Source organism: Gopherus flavomarginatus, chromosome 3, assembly GCF_025201925.1.
Source record: "Gopherus flavomarginatus isolate rGopFla2 chromosome 3, rGopFla2.mat.asm, whole genome shotgun sequence".
Classification (NCBI taxonomy): Eukaryota; Metazoa; Chordata; order Testudines; family Testudinidae; genus Gopherus; species Gopherus flavomarginatus.
The window spans coordinates 43100547-43125392 of NC_066619.1; the positions used below are offsets into that span (position 1 = coordinate 43100547).

A 24846-nucleotide genomic window follows, 5' to 3' on the forward strand; every position below is an offset into this window, starting at 1 on the left:
ACCTCCCTCAGTCATTCTTTGCTTCTTGGTGGCTTGTCATCCGCGAGTTACTTTCATCTCAAATTCATCAATCACAGAGGCCTTATTCTAAGTGAGCTGGAATTAGTTGACAGGCTATTCCACATTAATATATGAAGAACAGCTGTAGGCAAAACAACCCTAACCTTTCCCCTAGTATGCCCTCTTTTGTGTATGCATCTTGAATTGCAGAACACAGGCAGTGCTGGCATTTTGTGCATCTTTTTTGTTCCTCAGGATTTAGACACTAATAAACATGAGTGCTTCCCGTCAACCTCCACTTTCCTTGGTAAGTTTAGATGGGGCAAGGCAACTTGAAATTCGTCCCTAAAATATCAGACTCAGTAGAACTGGTCTGGAATTTTTTGATGAAACTTCTTTTTTGTCAGATAATGCTGATTTGTCAAATCCTAAACTGTTCATGGGAAAGGGGTTGATGAATTTTTTTGTTTTGAAAGAAAGCCTTGAAATTTTGACATTTTCTAAACAAAAGTTCCCTTTTGGGGGGTTGACACAACATTTTAATTTTTAAATTGAAGTTAATTTATAGGTTAAAAAAAGGAAAACTGAAAGTTTGAAATTGAAACAAAGCATTTCAAAATTCATTAATTGAATTTGTCTGATCCAATCCTCCTGCTCCCCTAACCTCCCAGATTTTTGGTTTGCAAACATTTTCAAGATTTTCATCCTGATTTGAGATAGGAAACTCAAAATCTTGAAAATTCTTCTGGGACAAGAACAAACAAACATTTCTTGCTCAGTTCTAGTATAAAGTTTTCTGAGCAGGGTGTGCTTTTTTCAGAGTTAGAAGAAAAAAGGTTCAAATCAGTAAGTTATAATTTATTGAAAATAATGTGGAGAATATCACAGCATGTCATTTTCTACACCAGTCTGAGTGCATACTGAGTATGAGTATGTTTACATGGAAATAAGTCAAGCATGTTTCTACTTGAGTGCACATTGGAACAAATCTATTGTCATATATTTTTATGATTTGGTATTCAATAAATGCATGTACTGTATTGGAATGTCATATATACAGACTAAGAGAGAATATTTGGCATATGACAATATGGTAAAAAGGATTTATTAGCATGGATTTGAGATGGCCATGTTATTCCCAAGTGCAAAGCCACAGATGGGCTGGGCAGATAATTCAAAATGAGGACTATTAAAACTTTATATCACACAATCATATGTTTTGGATCTGCCACCTTTTACAGAGAAACCACTTGAGAGGTTTCAGAGAGTTTTTAAAAGTATGTTAGTATCAAGGCTGGAAAGCCAAGCTAGATTAAACCTGTAAAGCCAAATTGCTTTAATTACCATGAGCCAACTGAACAGGACTTGGAGGGAGGGGAAAATGTAATTAATTTTTAGAAGATTATAAAAATTAAGTGCTGTGTCCATCAGTATGTGTATACTGCACTTTTTTCTAGCCCTGATGGTGCCAGATGTAGGACCTTGAATTTGTTACTGGTCCAGAGTGAATATTGCCTATCCTGTATCTCATACTGGGATGACTTTGGAGGGAAAGGAAAGGGTGCAGGGTTTAAAAAAAGGGAGGGGGGAAAACCCCCTCAGAGATTTGAAGTGTTCAGTAGTCCCAGGATATGGTGAAGGTGGAGAAAGTATGGAAAGGTTGGAAACGTCAAACACAAGAGAAGAAGGGAATGATAAAGGAAGAGGAGGGAAGAAGACAAAATAACATAGGAAAAGAGAGACAGAAAATGGAGAGGAAAAAAGATAAATATTTACCCAACATAGAAAAGTCATATTGAAAAAAGACAAAAGATAAGAATCATGGTGGTAGAAAGGGAAAAATAAAGTTAAGGAAGTTTAAAAAAGAAAAGTACAAATGCAAGGGAGAAAAAATTCTACCTAATAGATACTGTTCATGCGAAATGATACAGTTGTGTTGAAAGGGATGGGAGTGTGAACTGGGTGGGGATAGAAATTCACCTAGAATCAGCCGTATCTGGCTGTCTCTTCTCTCTACTGGTCTTTATGTTGAATAACATTCTTCCTATTCTATTTCTGCACCCCATTTTTTTTCTATGGTTATACCTATGCAGACTGAGACCAGTACTGGAAAACTATGTTCTGATCTCTCTATTTTTTTTTTTTTTAAATTGACAAATTGGAAAGGCTTTGGAAAAGAGCTGAAAAAATGGTTTGAGGTCTGGAAAACCTACATTATATTTGAGCTTTGTAAGTCTCCCATCTAGTTCGCTTATTCAAGAGACGGTTAAGAGGCGATTGATCATGGTACCTTTAATTGGAACTACTTACTTAAGGATATAGTGGATTCTCGATTATTTGATGTGTTTTAAATCAAGATTGGATATTTTTTCTAAAAGATATGCCCTAACAGAACCAGAAGTTAGGAACTTTGATGCAAGAATTGCTAGATAAAATTTTGTGGCCTATGTTACATAGGAGGTTGATTCTTTCTAGGTGTAGAAAATGCAAAAATTAAGATTGCCTGTCCACACATTGAATGATTGAAGAAATGCAAGAGAAAACACTAATGCAATGTTTAATAATTTAAACATACAGGATTAGAGTGATCCAGAATCTTGATTCCTGTAGTATTGTAACTAAGCCATATTGTGTATATACATACAAAGGTATAGATTTAACAGCAGTATATTGTAAAATTAAATTGTTTATTATAAAACTGTCCTTACATTAAAATTCAAATAGCACAATTATACTTAATTGCTCCAGTGGTAAAAATATGTTAACTGAGCAGGCATAGTTTCTATATTGCATGCCAGCAGCATGGACTGATTAGTGCAAATTAATTTTGTATTAAACGTCACACCCTCATTGGGACGATAATCTGATGCATTAATATTTGACAGTATATTCAAGGAGGTTTAGTTGCTCTATGATTCATAACTCTGCTTTTCCTGACATTTCTGTGTGTTACTGCAATGTCATAGCAAAGAATTAAGAGTTTTTTTAAATGGTATATTGTTTTGAAAGAGATGGGACAGCCTGATCAAATTTTAAATTTGAAGAACTGTGAAAAAGTTCACTGTGGGCTAGGCATAATAATTAGATGAAATACCATGTATTTAATTTCCATGGTTTATGTATTTTTCAGTTGTTTCTTTTCTGAAGTCTCAAGGTTAAATATAGTATTTATTCTCTGATGTTGTTTGCTGCAGGAGTAGATCACACAACAGATCACTCTCTAGTCAGAAGGATAGGCGTAGATCCAAAAGTCCTCCCAAAAAACGTTCCAAGTCTAAGGAAAGGCTGAAGTCAAGAAGTCGTTCTTGTTCCCGGTGAGCTGTCTTTGCTAACAGTTGGTGTTATTATCTAGTTCATAGCTCTGGAAAAACCTTTAAAAAATTTAGACTGCAGTTAAAAAATGAAATCTCTAAGTTCATCTCTAAGTTATTCTGTCTTGAATTTTCAAATTATTTCTGTTTTATACCTTTGTGAAACCAGTTTCATGGCTGTAGAAATGTGGAGATTTCCATGGTGTTTGAAATAATGTTTATTTCCCCAAGAAGGAAACTATGCAAAATAAATATTATGCTTTAAAATATTCAAACTGGGGTCCCTAAACTTTAGGTACTGAGCTTCCTCAACTTCCACTGAAGTCAGTGGTCACTACAGTTGTTCAGCATCATTGAAAAAAGAGAGTTTTTAGTTAAATGCCAGACCTTAGGCAACCAAGTTTGAAAATTTTAGTGTACATGACAAATTCAACCGTGGTGTAAGTGGACACAAACTATAACTCCGAAGTTGTTCCAGTGGTTTAGACTAGGGTTGAATTTGGGCTCAAATCAGCAAGTATTCACAAAACAGACATCCACCGTGTGTGTGTGTGTGTGTGTGTGTGTGTGTGTGTGTGTGTGTGTGTGTGTGTGTGTGTGTGTGTGTGTGTGTGTAATATTTATTTCAGGGCAGTTGTTTTCCCTCCTGTAAATAAAAGTATACATCTTTGTGTTATGAAATATGTACTTGTTACCAGCCTAATCCAAATCCAGTTAGTCATGTTCAGTCCCCTTGACTATCTGGCTTGGCCAACTACAGGATTCCATCAAGCTAATTCTTCATCTTATTGAACAACAGAATAATTCTCATACACAGGCAATCCATCACTCTGGGATGGACTGTTGAATAGCCACATCAACAGGTACTCATTAATGCAGCTTATTGGATAGAAGTTTTGGCGCCAAAATGGTCTTTAGTGTCCTGCCTCCATCTGGTAGAAGCATTTCTGTATACTCTATCTCAGGGGATCCCAAACTGTGGGTTGGGACCCCAAAATGGGTCAAGACCCCATTTTAATGGGCTCACCAAGGCTGGTGTTGGCCTTGGGCCCCAGCAAGTCTGAAGCCCAAGCCCTACTGCAAAGGGCTAAGGTTACATGGGCCCACCCGCCCAGAGCAGAAGCCATTGGGCTTCAGCTTTGTTTCCCTTCCCTTCCGTCCCCCCCACACACCTGGGGCGGTGGGGCTTGGGTGGGCTTTATTTGTGTATTTCGGTCCCCCCTCCTGGGGTTGTGTAGTAATTGTTATTGTCAGAAGGGGAGTCACTGCAGTGAAGTTTGAGAACTGCTGCTCTACCTTAGGGGGGCTTCAGACTTGCTTTTGTAGGTACTTTGGCCTCTTCTCTCCCCATGACACACACTCCTCCTCCAGCATGTCAGAGAGCAACACACCTCAATGGTGGAATTGGTTGGGCCTGATCCATTGATGACTAGCTCCTTCTGGCCACAGGATATTTGCGCTCCCCTGCTTTTGACCTGTTCAGCCTTTCTTAATGGTGTGTCCCATTGGTGTGAGCAGTGGTCTTCACAGGCTCTTCTTAAAAGGTGTCCCCACCAGAGCCTTTTGCCACTGGATCTTGATCATCTGACGGCCTATGTGGAAAGAACTTTGACCAAACACTTGGTCTGGTGGAGAAAGATAGGGATCTTTGTCCATGGATGGACTTCGTCTGAAGGGAGCTCTAGCTACACTTATGAGCCTCCTAGAGTAAGTCCTGTACTGGTGGCCAAAGCAGCTTAATCTTTCTCAACCAGTCTAGCTATCCTGGGCTTTGCAAACCTATTACTGGCTCCTCTTATTGCGATCTCTTCTGGCATTTATCCTCCCGGAGTTCTTTCTTATCCCAAAATTTCAGTGTATTTGATTTGAGATATTTATGCAATCACATAAGCTTTTCATTGGGTCTCTTTTTGGAGGGATCATCCCAAATGAGCCCCACAGCCTAGAGGAGCCTTCAGATTTCATCTGACCCATAAACAAAAACCACTAAAGCAAAACCAGCCAATCCTGCAAGATGGAACAATTGCTTCCAAAAGCTCAGTAGCTAAAAGATTGGAACATTTTCTGAAAAGTGATTATGATGCCTCTTCAGCAACCGCTGCTCTCAGATGACTACTCCTCACCAGAGACCTTCTAACTCAGAGACCATTTTGTTGTCAAGACATCGACAAGTTCTAGGTGTTCTTGTAGAACTTGAGAGGATGAATCTGTGGGAACTTGGGTACTCCAAGCAAATACTGGATGTATTCCTCCAATCCAGGAAGGATTGTATGTGTCAGGCCTACTAATGTGTCTAACTTGTCTTCAAAAATTGATGTGTTGAACACAATCTTGGCTCATATTCAATAACTGTCAAAATTAGTCGTCGTCTTTGATAGATTAAGTAAAGGTCTGAACCTCAGCCCCTTATATATTCATATGGCTGCATTATGAGCCCTCTCAGCTGGGAAAGTAGAATTTGTGTTCAGACTTCCATGTTTGCAGGCTCACCAAGGCAGTAGCAAAATTTAATTCTCCAATCAAAGCTTCTGTGGCCATCTGGAAGCTGAATTTTTTTGGTTGAACTAAAAGAGCTGCCCTTGGAACCAGTGGGTGCTTCCTCATTTTCTTTTCTTTTCTTTCTGTCTTGGTTCTGTCCCAATTCTTCTCATTCTGGGGAAGTTAATGTCCAACAATCCATTAAATATTAGTTGGACAGAACAAACTCTTTCAGGAAAAAGATTGTTCTGGCAAAACTGGCCTCATAACTCAAAACTGGCCTCATAGCTCAAAAAGTAACCATCTCCAGCTGCATAAGAAACCATCTGCTAGTGGCTATAAGTAATAGACGTCTTATACAAAAGATGGTAAAATCCTTCCATCTATTATAAGAGCCTATTCTACAAAATCTGTATCCACTTCTCATGCATATTGAAATTGTTTGTTACAAAGAAATGTGCAAAGCAGCACCCTGGATATCTGTCCGCTCTCTCACAAAATATTGCAATGTGGATATCTCATTTTCCTCAGGTACAGCATTTAGTCATCAGGTTCTACAATCTACCATGCTTCCTTGAGCCATATGCTTCTGTTTTCTTCCTCCCTTTCTGCATTTTGGGTAGCTTGCCAACTCATAATAGCCTAATCCAGACTGTCTTAGTCTCATATAGATGCAATTCATCAATGTTGCCTTTGCCTGTAAATTTGCGTTTTTACAACAGGGAATCCATCAGTCTGTATATTTTTCCCCTCCTTTGTTAATATATACGTTAACTTCCCTTGTTTAAAGTCCAATAACAATTATCCTGGATTTGTGGCATATATATATGCTACCAGTGCGGCGGCAACGGGCCCGGCTCGCTTGGCGGCGGCATCAGCATCCGCGACTACATGGCGCAGGAGGACGACTGGGACCGGGACCTGCTGCTCAACCCCGCCTGGGAGAAGCAGCAGCGCAAGGTGACATAGTGTAGTGGTTAAGAGTGCCGCCCTTTGATACGGGAGACTGGAGTTCAAATCCCGGTTGGTACCCCTAACGTGTCACCTGCCTACCTCAAATATGAGAGCAACATGAACTAGGAGAGTCATACCGGCTCAGACATCGCCCAGATTAACAAGGTCCACGCCAGATGTTGAGGAACCAGGACAATCTGACGATAAGTGGGCTGCTGGAACAAACCATTCATGGACGAGACAAGAGAACCTGGAATTGATGGAATGCTACTATAACAGTAGCAGTAGACCTAATGAGAGGGGATATATGAAACGTATGAGGGGACTATGGATAGACAAAAGACCTACATCCACACTTACTGAGAAACAGCTAGTTACCCAACACTTCAACATAGTAAAGAGGAAGCTGCTCTCACAGCTTGAGATAGACCAATTCCACATTACATCCCAGACTCAAGAAGGCCTGGAAGAACAAGTGGATGTGCAGCCCACTCCTGAAGCTGAAACTTCACTGCCATCCCCTCCATTGCAGAGCAAAGCAGCTGATATGAGGCATAAGATCATAGAGAAACTAGTTACAGTCAATCCTTGAGACCAATTACCAAGGCTCAGTGGAGAAGTACCATCAGATAGTATGCTAGAAGATGCCAATAGAGCCCTCATGACAATCCCTACTACCACCATAACTCAAACCAATGAACTGGTATACGCTACAGCCTCTGTAATCCTGGTGATGCTTGGCTATATGATCAAGAAGAACAACAGTATGTACCCACCCTGGAAAATGAGATTGGAGGATAAGACCAAGGCGACTCGGAGAGAAGTTAGTCAGCTGGTGGAACTACAGAAGGGTGTAGAGATTAAGGATAAGACTCGGCTACTGAAAAAATACAAGGGCCTGACTCCATCTGAAGCCCTAGAGACTGCTAAACAAAGGCTCACAGCACTGGCTACCAGGCTAAGGAGATACACTAGAGAAGCAGAGGCCAAAAAAGTAAATGCCCTGTTCTCTAAAGAACCATCTAAGGTGTACTTCCAATTACAGTGCAACAACACAATAACAGCAGAGCCACCAGCAGCAGAAACTGAACAGTACTGGAAGAACATATGGGAGAAAGAGAAGACTCATAACACCAGTGCAAAGTGGCTGCAGGACCTGAGAACAGAGCACAGCAATCTTCCAGAACAGAAACCAGTTACCATCACAGTAGAAGACATCCAGCAGCGGATCAAGAACATGAAGAGCTGGACAGCACCTGGACCAGACATGATCCACACCTACTGGCTAAAGAAACTAACAGCAGTGCATGAACGCCTAGCAGCACAGATGAACCAGCTGCTGGCAGCAGGCTCCCACCCAAACTGGCTAACACAAGGAAGGACTGTGCTGATCATGAAAGACCCCTGCAAGGGAATAGAACCATCCAACTACCGGCCAATAACCTGCCTCCCCACAACATGGAAAATCCTATCAGGTATCATAGCCGCCAAGCTACAGGACCATATGGGCCAGTACATGAGCACAGCTCAGAAGGGCATTGGGAATAACACCAGAGGCTCAAAACACCAGTTGCTCATAGATAGAGCAGTCACCCAAGACTCAAGGTCTAGACAGACCAATCTGAGCACAGCCTGGATTGACTACAGGAAAGCCTATGACTCAGTGCCGCACACGTGGATCTGTGAATGTCTGCTGCTATATAAAGTCAATAGGATACTAAGGACCTTCCTCAAGAACTCAATGGGACTATGGAAGACAACACTGGAAATCAACTCAAGGCAGCTTGCACAAGTGGCCATCAAGTGCGGCATATACCAAGGTGATGCACTGTCTCCACTGCTGTTCTGCATAGGCTTAAACCCCCTCAGCCAGATAATTACAAGGACTGGATATGGGTATGGGTTTAGGAGTGGAACTACCATCAGCCACCTCCTCACCATGGATGACATCTAGCTGTATGCTAAGAATGAATGAGACATTGACTCGCTAATCCACCTGACGCGGATTTACAGTGAGGATATCGGCATGTCATTCGGACTGGAGAAGTGTGGCTGGATGGTAGTGAAGAGAGGGAAGGTAGTCAAGACTGATGGGGTGGAACTACCAGCAGGCCACATAGCAGACATACAGACCAGCTACAAGTACCTTGGCGTCCCACAGTCACATGGAAACCACGATGAGGAGGCAAGGAAGACAGCAACATCCAAGTATCATCAAAGGATAAGACAGGTCCTGAAGAGCCAGCTCACTGGGAAAAACAAGATCCACGCTATTAACAGATACGCCCTGCCGGTTATCAGATACCTTGCCAGTATAGTGAGCTGGCCAAAGGAGGACATGGAGGCTGCCGATGTGAAGACCCGGAAGCTCCACACAATGCACGGAGGTTTCCACCCCAAGTCCAACACCCAGAGACTGTATACCAGCCGGAAAGAAGGCGGGCGGGGCTTGGTGAGCGTCAAAGCCACTGTCCTGGACGAAACCCGAAGCATCCAGGAGTACATCAGTAAGATGGCCCCCAAAGATGAGCTGCTGAGAGAATGCCTGAGGCAGCAGCAGACATGGGAGGAAGACCAAGCAGAAGAAGTGCCATGGCAAGACAAGATCCTGCATGGGATGTACCATCGACAGATAGCTGAGGTGGCTGACATTGGGAAATCCTACCAGTGGCTGGAAAGGGCTGGACTAAAAGACAGCACTGAGGCACTGATCATAGCAGCACAGGAACAGGCACTGAGCACCAGATCCATTGAAGCAGGGGTATACCACACTAGAGAGGACCCAAGGTACAGACTGTGCAGAGAGGCCTCAGAGACAGTCCAACACATAGTGGCAGGATGTAAGATGCAGGCAGGAACAGCATACACTGAACGGCACAACCAAGTGGCTGGCATTGTGTACGGGAACATCTGCACTGCGTATGGGCTAGATGCTCCCAAGACCAGATGGGAGATTCCACAGAAGGTTGTGGAGAACAGCAGGGCTAAGATTCTGCGGGACTTCCAGATCCAGACGGACAAGCAGGTACTGGCCAATCAACCAGACATCGTGGTAATAGGTAAGGACCAGAAGACAGCGACGGTGATAGATATAGCAGTGCCAAGTGACAGCAACATCAGGAAGAAGGAATATGAGAAGCTGGAGAAGTACCAGGGCCTGAAAGAGGAACTAGAGAGGATGTGGAAAGTGAAGGCCAAAGTGGTCCCAGTGGTGGTAGGAGCACTCGGGGCTGTGACTTCTAAGCTGGGTGAGTGGCTCCAACAGATCCCAGGAACAACATCAGAGCTCTCTGTCCAGAAGAGTGCAGTGCTAGGAACAGCTAAGATACTGCGCAGAACCCTCAAACTCCCAGGCCTCTGGTAGAGGACCCGAGTTCGAGGAAGACACATACCACCCATAGGGGTCAGAGGGGGATCTATATATATATATATTTGTGTGGTGGAGCAGTTTAAGACTAAAACTAACAATTTGAGCTTCTTTAGTGAGTTCCTGAGGATGTGGTTATCCTGCAGCAGGGGTTCTCACAACAAAATTTTTGGTGGCCTCAAGAGTGTAGCCGCCAACTCTTGCTGCTGATAGCTCTTACAATTTTTCCTAAAACACTTACTTAACTTGAGGGGGGGAAATTAAATATGCACATATATACATCCAAACCATTGTACTCTATTTGTGTAGGGTTCCTTTTTTGCAGACTCAATAAAAATTATATACAGTTGTCTCTATTCTTTACTGGACCTACCACAAATGGAAACACTGTCTTATAGTCCATTTTAGGGTGATGGATTCCCTGTTACAGACTAACATGGCTACGCCTCTGATACTTCTCATATCTCCAAAAACAGCTAGGAGTCCGGTGGCACCTTAAAGACTAACAGACTTATTTGGGCATAAGCTTTCGTGATTAAAATAACTCACTTCTTCAGATGCATGGCTTGTGCTCAAATAAATCTGCTAGTCTTTAAGGTGCCACTGGACTCCTCGTTGTTATGAGAAGAAATATTTAAAAGCCAAATTAAAAAAAATCTGATTTCCCACAAAATGCTGGAAAGTCTACTTCAGCAATCAGGTTCCTACAAATGTCCGTAGGCTGTATACTGCACTTACTCATAGTCTGTTCCTATACTATAATGTCATCAGTCTAAAGATTAATTGTTTTTTTCTTTCTTTTTTATACCTCTGCCTTCAGCTGCTGCAGGGGGGGAAAAAAAACTAGATTGTTAGGAATGAGGTGGGTGGGATATTTACATTTTGCATAGTTGTGTTTATTTTTGAAGGCGAGAATTATGAGTTTTGTTGAGCATTTATTAGTAGGGTAAAGGAGTGAATTCAGCTTTTTATTAGGGTCATTTCAATGATGAATGAATGTTTCTTTTTCATAGGGACAAGAAAAAAGACAAAGAAAACAAAGAAAAGGTCAAGGAAAAAGAGAAGGTCAAAGAGAAGGACAAGGACCGAGACAGGGAGAAGGAGAGAGACAGAGATAAAGAAAAAGAGAGGGAGCGGGACAGAGACAAAGAGAGAAACAGAGACAAGGATAGGGACAGAGATAAAGAAAAAGACAGGGACAAGGACCGAGAGAGGGACAGAGACAAAGAAAAGGAGAGGAACAAAGACCGGGAGAGGGTCAAGGATAGGGAGAAGGACAGGGACAAGGAGAAGGTTGGGGAGAAGGACAGGGACAAAGAGAAGGAGGTAGTCCGGGACAAGAAGGAAACGGACCTGGAGAAAGAGGGGGAAAGGGAGAAGGTTAAGGAGAAGGACAGAGAGAAGAAGGAGGGTGACAAGGAGAAGGACAAAGACAAGGAAGGGGACAAAGACAAGGAGCGGGAAAGAGAAAAAGAGAGGTCCAAAGAGAGCGATGATAAAAAGAAGAAAGAGAAGAGATCCAGAACACCGCCCAGAAGCTACAGTTCTCTAAGAAGATCTCGTAGTTCTAGCAGGTTTGATTCTGTTTGATAATTTTGCGATGCTATTTCTTAACCTGTCCGTACAATGAGATAACACAAAACCTGAATACTGTGCATCAGTATTGCAATGTCATTTATTAATAAGATAGAATTTAATTTTCTGTGATATTCTCTCTAAATTGATTCTGGGGAGGAAACCTTGAAGCTTTGTTTCTGTTCAGAAATTATTTACATGTTTTATTTCAACTCCAGGAAAAGCAACATTTATTGCATTTAGCTTTATGACATAAATAATCAGCAGGAAGTTTGGGTTTTTTATGTCACATAAGAGATTAACAGAGAACAGGACTGACAAAAGTTGGTTTCAGATTTAGCCTCCAACTGTGGTCCTTCAGATAATTGTGCAGTATCCTCTCTCAGCGTGATAGTTAGCTCTTTTTTGAGGTGGTTGCCTGCTTCGAGACACACTCTTGGGATGCATCTATATTGTATACTGGATTATTTTAGAAAGCTTTGTCTGTGAGGCAGTGTGCATGCTCCCTTGTCCCACCAACCATTTGGGCTCCAAGTTATATGGTTCCTCAGTTACTTCTAGCCACTAGAGCCTCATTGCATTGTTCCCTGCATGCTGAAAACAGAGAGAGCAGAGGAATATTACCTATTTATCTTGTTCTACTTAGCTTTTATTGTAGTTTAGTAAAGTTAGTGTGAATTTGCATCGTGCAGTTTAATCCTGTTGTTCGTTTTATTTTTGTATTTGTGCCAAGCGGATCTTCCTTTGGAACTGAGGATCGATACATCTAGCTTCAATGGTGCCCTTTGTGTAAAGCCAAGATGTACATGGCAGACTCACTGACACAATGCCTCCTATACTTTAGTGAAACTTGCCTATCTGGGAGGTTCTCTGTAGTGCCACTTTCACCTGAAGAGCTCAGAGGGATTGATAGTCCAATTTCTGGTAATTTCTGATAGCCTGGCTCATAAGGACTCTCCATCCACGTCAGGAACAGGCCCTTCTTTTTTTGATGGAAGGCCAAGTTGAATATGGATTCCAAAGTGTAAGAAGAGACCAGCCAGTTCAAGGACTAAGAAGAGTCAAAAAGGGAAAGAAATGTCACTCTTCTTCTGAATTCTGTAAATTGAACACACTGAAAGAGGCCATCAGTATTCAGATATTTCTTTGTGCAAAAAAAAACCCAAAGCGCATCCTCCTCTTTCTCAGTACTTGAAAGGCTCTGGTGATGCTGAGGATGCTACTGATTTGAGGCAAATCTCAGAGCCTTCCCCATACCTCTCTATTCTCCTGCACCCCAAGCCCCTCATCCTCACCCCCACCCCAGAGCCCGCACCCGTGCCCCAGCCCCAATTCCCCTCCCACCCTCCGAACCCCTCAGTCCCGGCCTGAAGCACTCTCCTGCACCCCAAACTTCTCATCCCCAGCCCCACCAAGAGCCTGCACCCTAAGCCAGAGGCCCCTCTCCCCCCCGCATCCTTCTCACCTGCTGACAATGAGACAATACCACTTGCTGCGGCAAAACTTTTGTCTTTTGGGGGCTTTTTTAAGCACCTGTGAATGTCAAAAGTTTTGTCGTTCAATTGGCAGTGTAGACACTTAGCCTTATTGATTTTCGTCCTGCAGTCTTGTGGTATTCTTTTGTACTCTTTCTTAGCAATTTGTCCTTGTTTCCTCTTTTTGTAGGCTTTCTTTCTGATTTTCAGGTCGTTACAGAGCTCCTGATGGAGCTATATTGGCTTCTTACTATTCTTTCAATCTTTCCTTTGTATAAGGATAGTTTTCTGTTGTGCTTTTAATATTATCTCTTTGAGAAACTCCCGGCTCTCCTGAGCTCTTTTTGTCCTGCTTGGTCAAATTTCTGAAATAAACCATGACACAATTTTCTGTTCTGAAAAATACCAGCAGGAAGGGAGCATCCATTTTGATATAACTTCTACTGTAGTTTAATATAAAACTATCTTTAGATCTAGTTTTATATTAAACTACAGTAATATATATATTTTTGTTTTGTGCCTAGTTTATTGTACTTGCAGTCAGAGGGAGTTATGAGAGCTCAGCAACACCCGGGTTTAGATCCTAAAATAGAAACCTTGGGTAACTAGTAAAAAACCCTACCAAACTCCTGTTTAAATAAAATGTTAAGAATCTGACTTAATCTGAATTTCCTGTGTTTGTTGGATTTTGTTGGGCTTCAACCGTCCCATACAACTATTGTGTCCTAGGTTTTTTTTACATGGCTTTGTTTGTTAATGATAGCATGTCATCCTTTGAGAAGTACTAATAATAGATATGTTTTAATCCATACTAAAATGTGCCCTGTCATGATTTACAGCAAACACCTCTGAGACTGATACTGTGGGGAGCTGGCTCCTCTGGTTCTGATCCCACAAAGCATTTCAGCTCATGCTTAAGTTTAAATACATTAGTCTATTGAAGCAGGACTACTCACACGCTTAAAATTTGTGCACATACCTAAGTGCTTTCTTTGATCAGGGCCACAGGAATCATCATATTTTACAACTGAGCTTCAGATCACTGTAAGGCATGCCGCTCCATACAAGGTAAATGTTAGTGGTTTCATTAGCTGCTATAGAGGAAATTTAGATCTCCAAACTCAAGACAAGACAGTTTAAAAGCTTTCTTTCATTTCCCCTTTAAAATGTGTGTATTTGTAATGTGTTCTAGTAATAGTTTATCTTTCATTACTCATCAACTCAGCTGATAATTTAAGGGTTCTGTTTAATAATGATAATTCTTGGCTCTTATGTTGAAGGAGGAACATTTCTTATATTGCAAACTCTTCAGAGGAGGGACGATAGGTGACCCTGGCCCCGCTGAGGTCAATAGCTTCTAGTACAATAAGGTCCTCATCCTGGGCTTTACTGTAATGCCAATAGGTAATAATAAATTTAACTCTTATCAGGTTCCTATTATCACCTGATAGAGGTGTTTGGGCTGAGAAGGTAAATTTATTCCCTTACAAAATGTGATATAGCAGAAATCTGAAGAAGCATAATCTCCCTCTGCTACTTCCCTGTGCCATTCCTCTTGCCACAAAACTCTCACTTACACAAAGCTTTAAATTTCTTGACTTGTGTAATGTATGTGCAATCAGTGAGGCATACACTTAGTAGTGGCCAGCATGTTGCAGGACATTAACAGTGTCAACCAGTTGTCATGCCAAAGAATAATGTTAAGAACCATCTGTTTTCATATGCCATTGTCTGATTTGTTGTGCATCTTCATCGCCTAATTTTGAACTTCTTGGTCTTACAGAGAAAGGCGTAAGAGGAAGAGTAGAAGTCCCTCCAAGTCTCCAAAAACATCCAAAACATCAAAGAGAAAGTCCTCTCGGTCTCCATCACCAAGGAGGTGGGATTTATATACATATTGGAACTAAAATGGGCAGCTAAAAAGGAAAATCTTTCTCCCATGCTGAAATTTCATCAGCTTCCCAGTATCAGTACCAATATCATGCAAAAAAATTGTTGAGGAGATTTGGATTCTTCTGGGCAGGTTTTTTTTTGTTTTGTTTTTGTTTATTTTTCAGTATATGTAAGAAGCTTTCTACCAGTCTTGTATGTAAATGACAATGACAAGATCAGCCCTCTTTGTCCAAAACAGTATCTTAGATGGTGAATCTGGGAATATGGAAAAAACCTGTTTGGAAACACTGTTCTCATCAGTTTATCACCCCTGCCTAAGTCTCTTTTATTACACTTCTGTCACTGCAGATAATTTCATTTGGTCAAAGTGATTCAAGTCTCAGTTCAATCTTGAATTGATTTATTATTTTGAAGCGCTTTGCATTCTCTACCTACAAACCAGTCAAAGATCCTTATTGTTCTGTACTGCTGTCCTTTGTCAGTTTGCTCCCCTCTTTGTATATTTTTGAAAATTAAACTCTTCAGCTCTTTTGAGTAAGAAAATAGACAGTGTTTTGCATTTTTACAAATATTTAATCTCATCTCTCTTTTACCCATTGTTTTGGAAAGTCTCACAGATGCAGGACTGGGTGGCAATTTAATGTTTTGGTAGTAATTCTAGATCTAATTGGAGATTAAAGGAATCAAACTGCAGTTGCTATCTGCAAACCATTGAACTGCTTCAGTCAGTTGTTCTTAAGAAAAAGATTGTGAATTTACGTTCCCAAAATCTGATAGCTATTAAACAAAAGAGCAAATGATGAAAAACCTTATGTGTGTGAGCAGTTATTTCCAGATCAATGCAAGTGACTTGGGAGCGTAAGATAAATTACCTTTTTCTTTTCTTTTCTTTTCTTTTCTTTTCTTTTCTTTTCTTTTCTTTTCTTTTTTTTAATGGATATAAATATACTATACAGTACAGTAACTTCTCACTTAACATCCCAGTTAACGTTGTTTCATTGCTGATAAATTAGAGAATATGCTCGTTTAAAGTTGTACAATTCTCCCTTATAACATTGTTTGGCAGCCACCTGCTTTGTCTACTGCTTGCAGGAAGAGCAGCCATTGGACCTAGCTGGTGGGGGCTTGGAACCGGGTGGACTGGCAGCCCCGCTATCAACTCCCCTAAGTTCTCTGCACTGCATCTGGCCAGCAGGCTATCAATTGTGTTAACCCTTGAGGGCTCAGCCAAGTGCTAGTTCATCATTTAGCAGTAAGGCGTTTCACCCTCTTGACTCCATCTCAACCAAGCTTCACAATCATCGTTGCTGTGTACAGTATTAAATTGTTTGTTTAAAGCTTTTTTATACTGTGTATGTATGTGTGTGTGTATAGTCTTTTGTCTGGCGAAAAAAAATTCCCTGGAATCTAACCCCCCCTCCTTCCACCCCGATTTACATTAATTCTCATGGGGAAATTGGATTCGCTTAACATCGTTTCGCTTAAAGTAGCATTTTTCAGGAATATAACTACAATGTTAAGTGAGGAGTTACTGTACTTAATAAGTTTTGCATGTTTGCACATACGGTACATATGGACTTTGGATTTTTTTAGTCATATTTGTGTTAAGTTAGAAATACTTCTGATCACTATTATTTGGCATGAAGAGATTTGTCCTTTCAGTAAATTCCCCCACCTGTACATCCTCAGGGTCTCTTAGAAGTCTGCTACCCGGATGATTCAGAAAATATACTTTTAAAAATAAGTTGCGGAATTACAGTCTCTTACATACACATTAGTGTTACAGTTCAGTACTGAAAATGAAGGGTTGATTCTAAGAATTACAGCTTTCTTAGTATTCAATTCGTTTACTCGATTACTGAATGTCTAAAAACTTTCTTAAGCAGAAATAAGAAGGACAAAAAGAGAGAGAAAGAAAGGGATTCAAATAATGAAAGAAAAGAGAGAGAGCAGTCCACATCCAAGAAAAAAAGTAGCAAAGAAAGAGATGGGAAGGAGAAGTCTGACAAAACCACTACTACACTGAAGGTAAGAACTTGTGAACAAGTGATGAACAGGAAAGTGACTAAACAGTAGAGTTTGATTGATTCTTGGCAAAATCTGTCCTTTCTGTCTTCATTCTTTGCAAGTTTGGACACTTAAGTATAGTTCCTACCAGCAAGAGACAAGTGTTCCAAAAGAAAGTGACTTTGGCAGATCCATTCAATTAGGTCTCCCTACTTGAACCTTCCCAGCTCTTCAGGTGCTTGAGTGGGTAGGTAGAGAGAAATGAGTGGGATAGAGTAAAGAAACGTGGAGTAGTTTGGCTGCCTGTAGCCATCCAAAAAAAGGCAGCTCAGTTGCAGAACTAGGTGTCTACCTTGTACTTCCCTTCCACAGTGCTGCCTCCTGGTTCCCCAGGGTCAAAGGCTGGCTAGAGAACTCTACAAGGAGCAAAGCTGGAGGAGCAGGCTCAGTAAGTGGGTCAGGGAACAGAAGTATATGGATATTATTAGCAAAAATCAAATGTTCAGACTGATTACCTTGTGATCTTGATTTTAACATTTCAAAAGTAGCCTCTCCTTGAGAGAGTTGTAATTGTGGCTATTTAACTATAGAAGTGAAAAAGTGAGACTGCAAGTGTCCAATTTAAAAAGTGGCTGATTTTTAATTGCTTCCTCTACAGACTTCAATAATTATTTTATCCAAGAGCTATCACAAAAATGTAGTGGACGTCCGAACAGAAATTTTGGTAAAATATTTAACCGTTAAGACTAGAAATTGAGAGAGCTAGTCCTGGTTTAAATGGAAACTCCGCAAAGTCTTAATTATGAAGCTGTTAGTGATATCTCCCTAGTACTGTTGTTCTGTTTTATTTCACTTTTGAATAATTGTATATAGGAAAATATAATTCTTTAAGGCAAATATTTCCAGAAGCAATTGGTGTTTTTTGGGTGCCCAGCTTCAGACACCCTTAAATGGGACAGATTTTCAGAGGCTGTTGAGCACTCACACTCTTAAAACTGGGCCTCTTTAAGCTGTCTCACGTTGGGTATCCAGAAATGTAAACATCCAAAATCACCAGTTACTTCTGGAAATCTTGGCATAATAAGGAATATTGTTGTTATAAAAATATAACTTTTTAACATTCTTGGTAGGACAAAGATCACACTAAAGAGGATCCAAATTCAGAAATTAACAAGGCAGGAGACAACAAAGATACGCAAAGGACAGATGAAGTCAGACTACAACAGAATGGGAACTGTCAACCAAATGAAGAAAACCTCTCAGTTAAAATGGAAGAGGTATAAAGTAACAAATGGACCTCTGACTCAACTGTGGGATGAATCCAAAGCTTATTATTTCCCTGAAAGAGGAAGAAAACATCAAAGCAATCTACTGAACAGGTTGATATGTACTAGTAGCTCTTCCAATCCTTGTGATAGCTTTGTTGTCTTCTTGCTAGAAAGCAAGAAAGACCATGGACCAGTAATATATGCCATGATAAGGCAAATGCCATCAGAACTATTCATCTGTGAGAATCCATGCATTTCCATGATGGCTGTACTTATTTGTAAAATGATTTATGTTAACTTTTGCCAAGAACTGTTTCAAATAAGTGGAAGTTGAAAGATGTAGACCTGTATAAGCTGAAGGTATGCATTGGAAGTTGTTAAAATATTTCTGGTTAATGAATTTTGTATTGTTTTTCCTTGTGTTTTTTTTTTACATTTCAATGTGTACTGTTTTGATAATGTGCTTGGAAATGGTGCAAAAATACACACTTTTCCTTGTAAATGACAGCTATGGAAAAAAGGGTTTTTACTTTAGTACATAGTTTTGCCGTTATTGCGTTAAACGCCCACTGACTATTAAGTTTTCATTTGCTCACTGCTTGGATTCATTTTTTCTTATTTAAAGTCATTTTCTTATTACTATCCCTAAAATGAGTATTTCTTTTAATAGTAGTTGAACAAGGCATGCTACTGTCCTTTTTATAGAAGGAACAACCACCATATTGTACATAATAGTTCAGCCTACTGGGTTTCTTCCCCCTCCCCTACCCTCAAAAGTGAGCACATCTGTATAGTGGTTTCAGATCTTCTGGTTTTGTTTTGAGCCATATTGCAGTGGATCTGTTCCGCTGCATATGGTACAGGTGTCATTATGAAAATCAATACCCCTGTTTTCAAAATAGTATATGGGAGCACAAGCTAAAGCTTTAGTGCCTTCTTAAAATGTGGTATATTTTCTGGAACTTTATATATGCTATTAATTTTGAATTACATCTTACATAATCTCGATGGCTGTTCTACCAACACCATACCAGTAGACAAGAATGTGAGTGATTTGTCAGAAAAACTGTGCTGGGTTCACTTGGTACAAGATTGAAACTCCATTTTTAAGAAGAAATTTATAAATGAATGCAAAAGTGCAGTTTGGGGACCATCGTACTATGAAGTATGGTAACTGAATACAGAGCATGCTCTGATTTCACCAAAATCAAAGGGAGCTCTTTAATCTTTTTCTGTACATTGAATGGCCTTAATCATTACCTCTCTATCATCTTCTCTAATGTTGGTTGTGTGATGTGAAAGGAATTGTGTGCAAAGTTTGTTTGAAAAGAGTAGTAGTTGAATTTACATTAGAGTTATATGGTAGAGATTCTATGTCCTTCTTGGATCCATTCTTTGGGGAGAAAGCATGTAACTTGAGAGAACGACACACTGCAAATATTTTGTCAAGTAGAAGTATGACTTGTGCTCTGAAGTAATCTCATCATTGTAAGATTTCTTAAAAGTCAGACCTTTAAAACTTGTTTAATACTAAAATGAAGTAGACTTATTTTTAATACAGTGTAATACAATCAAAAGACTTAATTGCCTTACCTCATGGGAAGAGTTATTTCTATCAATTTTAAAAGCTAAGTAGCATATTAGTTAGTTACTTTCAAATTAATTTTCCTTTTTAAAGTTAATACTTACAGAAGCCTAAGTGTTTTATGGGGAATGAAAAGTTGCCCACTTTATAAGGTAATGAAACCCAGTTTGTGCAGCTGCTTAATCACTCTTTATTTTTGTTAGGATTTGAAGTGTCTTGCCACTGTGTACCATTAAAACTATAGAAAATGCTTTACCGTGTAAAGTATAGATGGTCATTTTTGTGATGTTTAAGCCACATGCAGTTGGCTGGTGAACAGCGTATTCCAATAAAAGAATGACAAATCTGTATGCTTATAGAAAGACTGTGAAGGATCAGGTCTTGCAACAACAGCTATCTTATTTATGTGTAAGTAGCATAGAGCAAAGACTGTTTGTATACTTGTTATCTTTGGTACCATTTCACTAATAAAATTAAGTATTTTAGAGGGATGTTTTTGTTTATATATATTTGAAAGGAACATTCTTAGTTGATCTGCTTTTTCTCAGGAGGTTGCTTTGATTTGGAAAGTGCATGCCAGTAATATACATAGCATTTAGAAAATTAGCTTTTATACTATATCTTGTGAGAAGTCAAATGGTTTTTACACGTGGCTTCATGTTTCAGATGTCAACATTTATTTTCATTCCTATTGGTTGTTTTTCTTGCTAGTATTCTGAAATTGCACAGCTCTATAATGTGGCAGAAATTCATAAAAGATTGCCTATGGTTGTCTGAGAACAATATCTAAGAAAAATTGAAAATTTTTGCAACAGCAGACTAGCAGTTTTACTAGCTAGTTGGAGTGTGTGTTCCATAATTCAGCATATTCTCTTGTACTGCGGGATTTTTCCTAGAAAGCATATTTTATTACTCCATTTTCCCTTCCCCAAAAGCCCACCACCAGAGAATTAGCCTCATCCAAGAACAGTGCCTCTGCAGTAGGTGGATTGTATTTATAAGGCTGCTGCTTAGTAATACAGTTCATGCCCTGCTCCCCAAGGATCGTGTGCATCAACTATTCAACATGCACAGCCTGTACTAGATGACCAGTGTCTCCTTCATAGCAGGGTGGCATGCTGCGCTGCCATGTGACATTGCATTTGTTATCATCAGTCTAAGTAAACTAGCTGAAAGTGAGTGAAGTATATATTTTCAAGAACAACATGTTTAATAATGGTTAGATAAATATTTTAAATACAGTTTAATCTGAATCAACATTGGCCATAGCTAAAAGTGTTGGCAAATCATAGTTTAACTTTTGGCCTTTTTCCACTCTGAAAAGAGATTGTAAAAATGGCATCTTTTTATCCAACAAATCTGAATGTTTGTTAAGAATAATCTGTGAACAGTAGTGACTAACATTTTTGCAACTTATTCTTGTAGGGGTGACATAGCTAAGAAAAAGTGAGCTGGATTCTGTTTCAAGGTTTTGGGGGTTTTTTGAAGTTCCAATTAAAAGGCTATGCATTTAACTCTGTGTAAATCAATTGAGGTAAATAGGGTTACACAGATGTTACAAAGGAAATAATTTTCCCTGCAAAACCTTTACTGGGGAAGGGGAAAGAAAATCCTAGATCCCACAATTCCATGGATATAGTCACTTTTCAGGGAAGAACTCGTGAATTCAAAATTTCATCCTTTGTGCAAAAATGTGTTGTGTTTATCCATTGCAGAACTTAAAGGTTTGAATTCCAGTACTTTTTACCTAAGCAGAAAATGATAAGCAAAGGCAATTTTGGTTGGTAAAAAAAATTGCTCACATATATGTTATTCTCTTCAGAATGGCTTCATTTTTTCCATTCATCTAAATAATAATTAAAAACAGGTAGTTCTTGCGTCTTGGAGAAGCTATCTTCTACTTGGGTTTTAGACCTGACATATCTGGTTTGTTTTTGTTTGTTCATCTTATAATGAAATAAGAATGGGTTAGCTATAATCTTATTTTGCTAGACTTTCTTTAAAAAAGATGATGAAATCGTAGGTGTCTTTTGTAGCTGTTAGCCTGGAAATTGGGTTTCAGCAGTATAAACTATGAACCATTTTTAAATATCTGCACTGTTACAAGCAAGTTGGGGGATATGATGGACCTGATTCACCACATGTTGCTCTTCCAGCTTTATTTTAATGCGACTATTGATTTCACTGCATTTTCAACCAGGTTAAAATGGGAGTGACACAAAAGTAACAGTGATGAATTGGACCTAGTGGGTCTGATCCTCCAATCTTCACTCTGGTAAAACTCCCATTAAAATCAGCAGGTGCTTATTTGAGAAAGATGTAGTGTTCTTCCCCCAAATATGGAGAATGGATAGGTGAAATTCATAGCCATATGTCATTTGTTTTACATTAAAGGCTTGTCTACACTTAACTCTTCAGCAGCACAGGTGCGCCACTGAAGCTGCGCTGCTGTAATGCTTCAGTGTAAAAACTACTTACACTGATCGGAGGAATTCTTCCGTCGGCGGAGGTAATCCACCTACATGAGTAGCTAGGTTGATGGAAGAATTCTTCTGCAGACCTAGCGCTGTGAGATGGAGACTTAGGTCAGCTTACCTATGCCATTCAGCAGTATGGTTTTTCACACCTCTGAGCAATTTAGTTATGCCAACTTAATATCTAGTGTAGACCAGGCCTTAGTCTTACAGTCAACTTATCTTCAGGTGGCGATTATTCGATTATTGTGTAAAATAATGTGAAAAAAGCTGAGTCAACCTCCATCTAATGTTTATTATATATTGAAAATGAAAAGTAAAGCATTATTTAAATGTAGTTTTGTGTGAGATAAGCATCCCCTCAGCCACAAATCTTTCATTCCAAACTTATCAAGAGCTCCTTTGCATATAGAATTTATATCCTATTTCAAATCCAACAACAAGGAGGCTTGTCATCACATTTTCTGCATAGCTCGTGCTGCTCTAGGCATCTATCTATCATACTTAGATGGCTCTCATCCGCAGGGTATCTGAGCACGTCAGTGTATGTTTTTTTCCTTTACTGCATTCCATATTCAACAATTGAATAAGCTGGTCTTGAGATGTCGGCTGCCTTTTCCCCCAGTGCATCTTTTACATTCGGTATAAAACACGACCCAGTAAGGCACTGGCCTCATCTGAGAGGGAAACCATTTTACTCCTTTATACTTTATCAGTTGTATTTGTAATGGTATTCTACAATTCAGAAATGTTATCAACTATTTCTCATGGACTGTTCTGAAATGATCAATTCTACAATCTAAGAAGGTGAAAAAGAGCTTTGTCCCAATAAAGTTTGGCTATTTTGTGACTATTGGGCCTACTGCAGGATGATAGTGCCTTGTAAAAATGGACTCTAGCTGTTTGCTTGTTATCTGCTTTAGAAATCTTTATCGTGTGATTATTTCTGAGAATATTTGGCCTGTTTTGATTGTATATTGTTTTAAAGAGTCAGTTTAGTGCTAAAGTCTTTTGATCACAAAATAAGTATCACCCTGGCAGTAGTAGTACAATCTTTCTCACATGGATTGGTTGATGTGCCTCACACCTGACCTGAAAGGACTGCCATTGGCAGCAGTAAGATCATAGCTTAGTCTTATCATACATTCAGCCCTTTCAGTCACTAATGAGACTTCCAGCTCAATGTTGCCAATTGAGAGTGGTTTTCAGGATATGGAGAACTGTCCACTACAAACTAGATTTGGGACAACTAATTCATAACTCGCAGGTCACTGGGCTTTTAGTCAGTGACTAATGAATTTGGCTTTGAACTGCTGAGTTAAGATAAAAGGTTCATACATCTACATTCATTCTGTGATCCAAAGAACTATTTTTCATGAACTGCTGAAAAATTGCCAGTTAACAAATTCATAACTCCACTATTTAAACAAAACAACCTGGTGGTGGAGCACTGGAGACAGGTTGGTAGTTATGCACAGTTCATTTCATTAATCATTAGTGGATCCTTTGCCTCTTCTCTAGATCTCTAAGGTACAGAGCCCATGTTTTACTTTTTGCACAATATCTAGCACAAAAAGCTCCCAGATCTGACTGGGGACTTGGCACTACTGTAATAAAAATTGTTACTAATAATTTCCCTTCTCCTAATACTAGGTGTTTCTGATAATAAAGAAGTAAAATTGTTCTGTGTGGGTTATGTATACTTGTGTGTTAATAAAGCAATTATTAAATAGTACAGTAAAGAAATGTCAAATGCTGCTACTATTATGTTGCTATTTTTGTAAATAAATAAGTCCTAAGGTTTTTTTTATTTATATGTGTCTTGAAAACTCTCTCGCCTAACCCAGTCTGATTTTAGTGAAAAATTGTTACCTTTATGCTGGCTGGCTAGCATGGCAGATTGCTCAGCTTTCTGAAATGCTCCTTTTTGTGCCTTCAGGCTCCATCTACACCAGAGAATTGAATGGTTGGTAACTGAACTTGAGGGCTAGAACCGGAGAGTGTATTACAGGAATGGAGGTGGGAGGCTTAAACAGTGTTTAACACACCAACATTCTCTAGCGTAGACAAGACCTCAGAGTGCTAAGTGATCCCGAGAGGCTGGTTGGGAGGTTACTTGTCTCTAATAGTTCCATCAAAGATGCTTTTCCTTTTAAACAAAAGAGGTAAAAACTTTGTTCCATTAAAGTCAATGGCAATACTCCCATTTACTTAAATAGGGTCAGAATTTCACCCAAGTTCTTTAGTGCTAACAATAAATAATATCAATTCATTGAGAGTGTGATTTTTCAAAAGTATCAGGAGTATGTAGGAGTTAGGCACTTCACTTGTGCAGGCACTTTGTAAATCCCATCAGGCACCTATCTGCATCTTCCAGGGGCTAAATAGCTTTGGAAATCTGGCTCTGGGTGGCTTCAGAGCACAAATCCAATTTGTTTTCCTGTGTCACTTAAGCACTC

At 39.7% G+C, this 24846-nt stretch overlaps 1 protein-coding gene across 4 annotated transcripts in view; it reads left to right on the forward strand.

Annotated features, from left to right (window-relative positions):
- The window catches only part of SREK1 (splicing regulatory glutamic acid and lysine rich protein 1), a 53985-nt gene extending 29788 nt beyond the window's left edge, over positions 1–24197 (forward strand). For all 4 annotated transcript variants that reach the window (XM_050946948.1, XM_050946949.1, XM_050946950.1 and 1 more), the window contains 5 exons: positions 3195–3314; positions 11124–11684; positions 14944–15039; positions 16940–17081; positions 18191–24197. In XM_050946948.1, coding sequence (XP_050802905.1) covers positions 3195–3314; positions 11124–11684; positions 14944–15039; positions 16940–17081; positions 18191–18343 — 1072 coding nt within the window. In that variant the 3' untranslated portion in view covers positions 18344–24197. The remainder of the gene's footprint in view (positions 1–3194; positions 3315–11123; positions 11685–14943; positions 15040–16939; positions 17082–18190) is intronic.
- Positions 24198–24846: the final 649 nt, after the last annotated feature.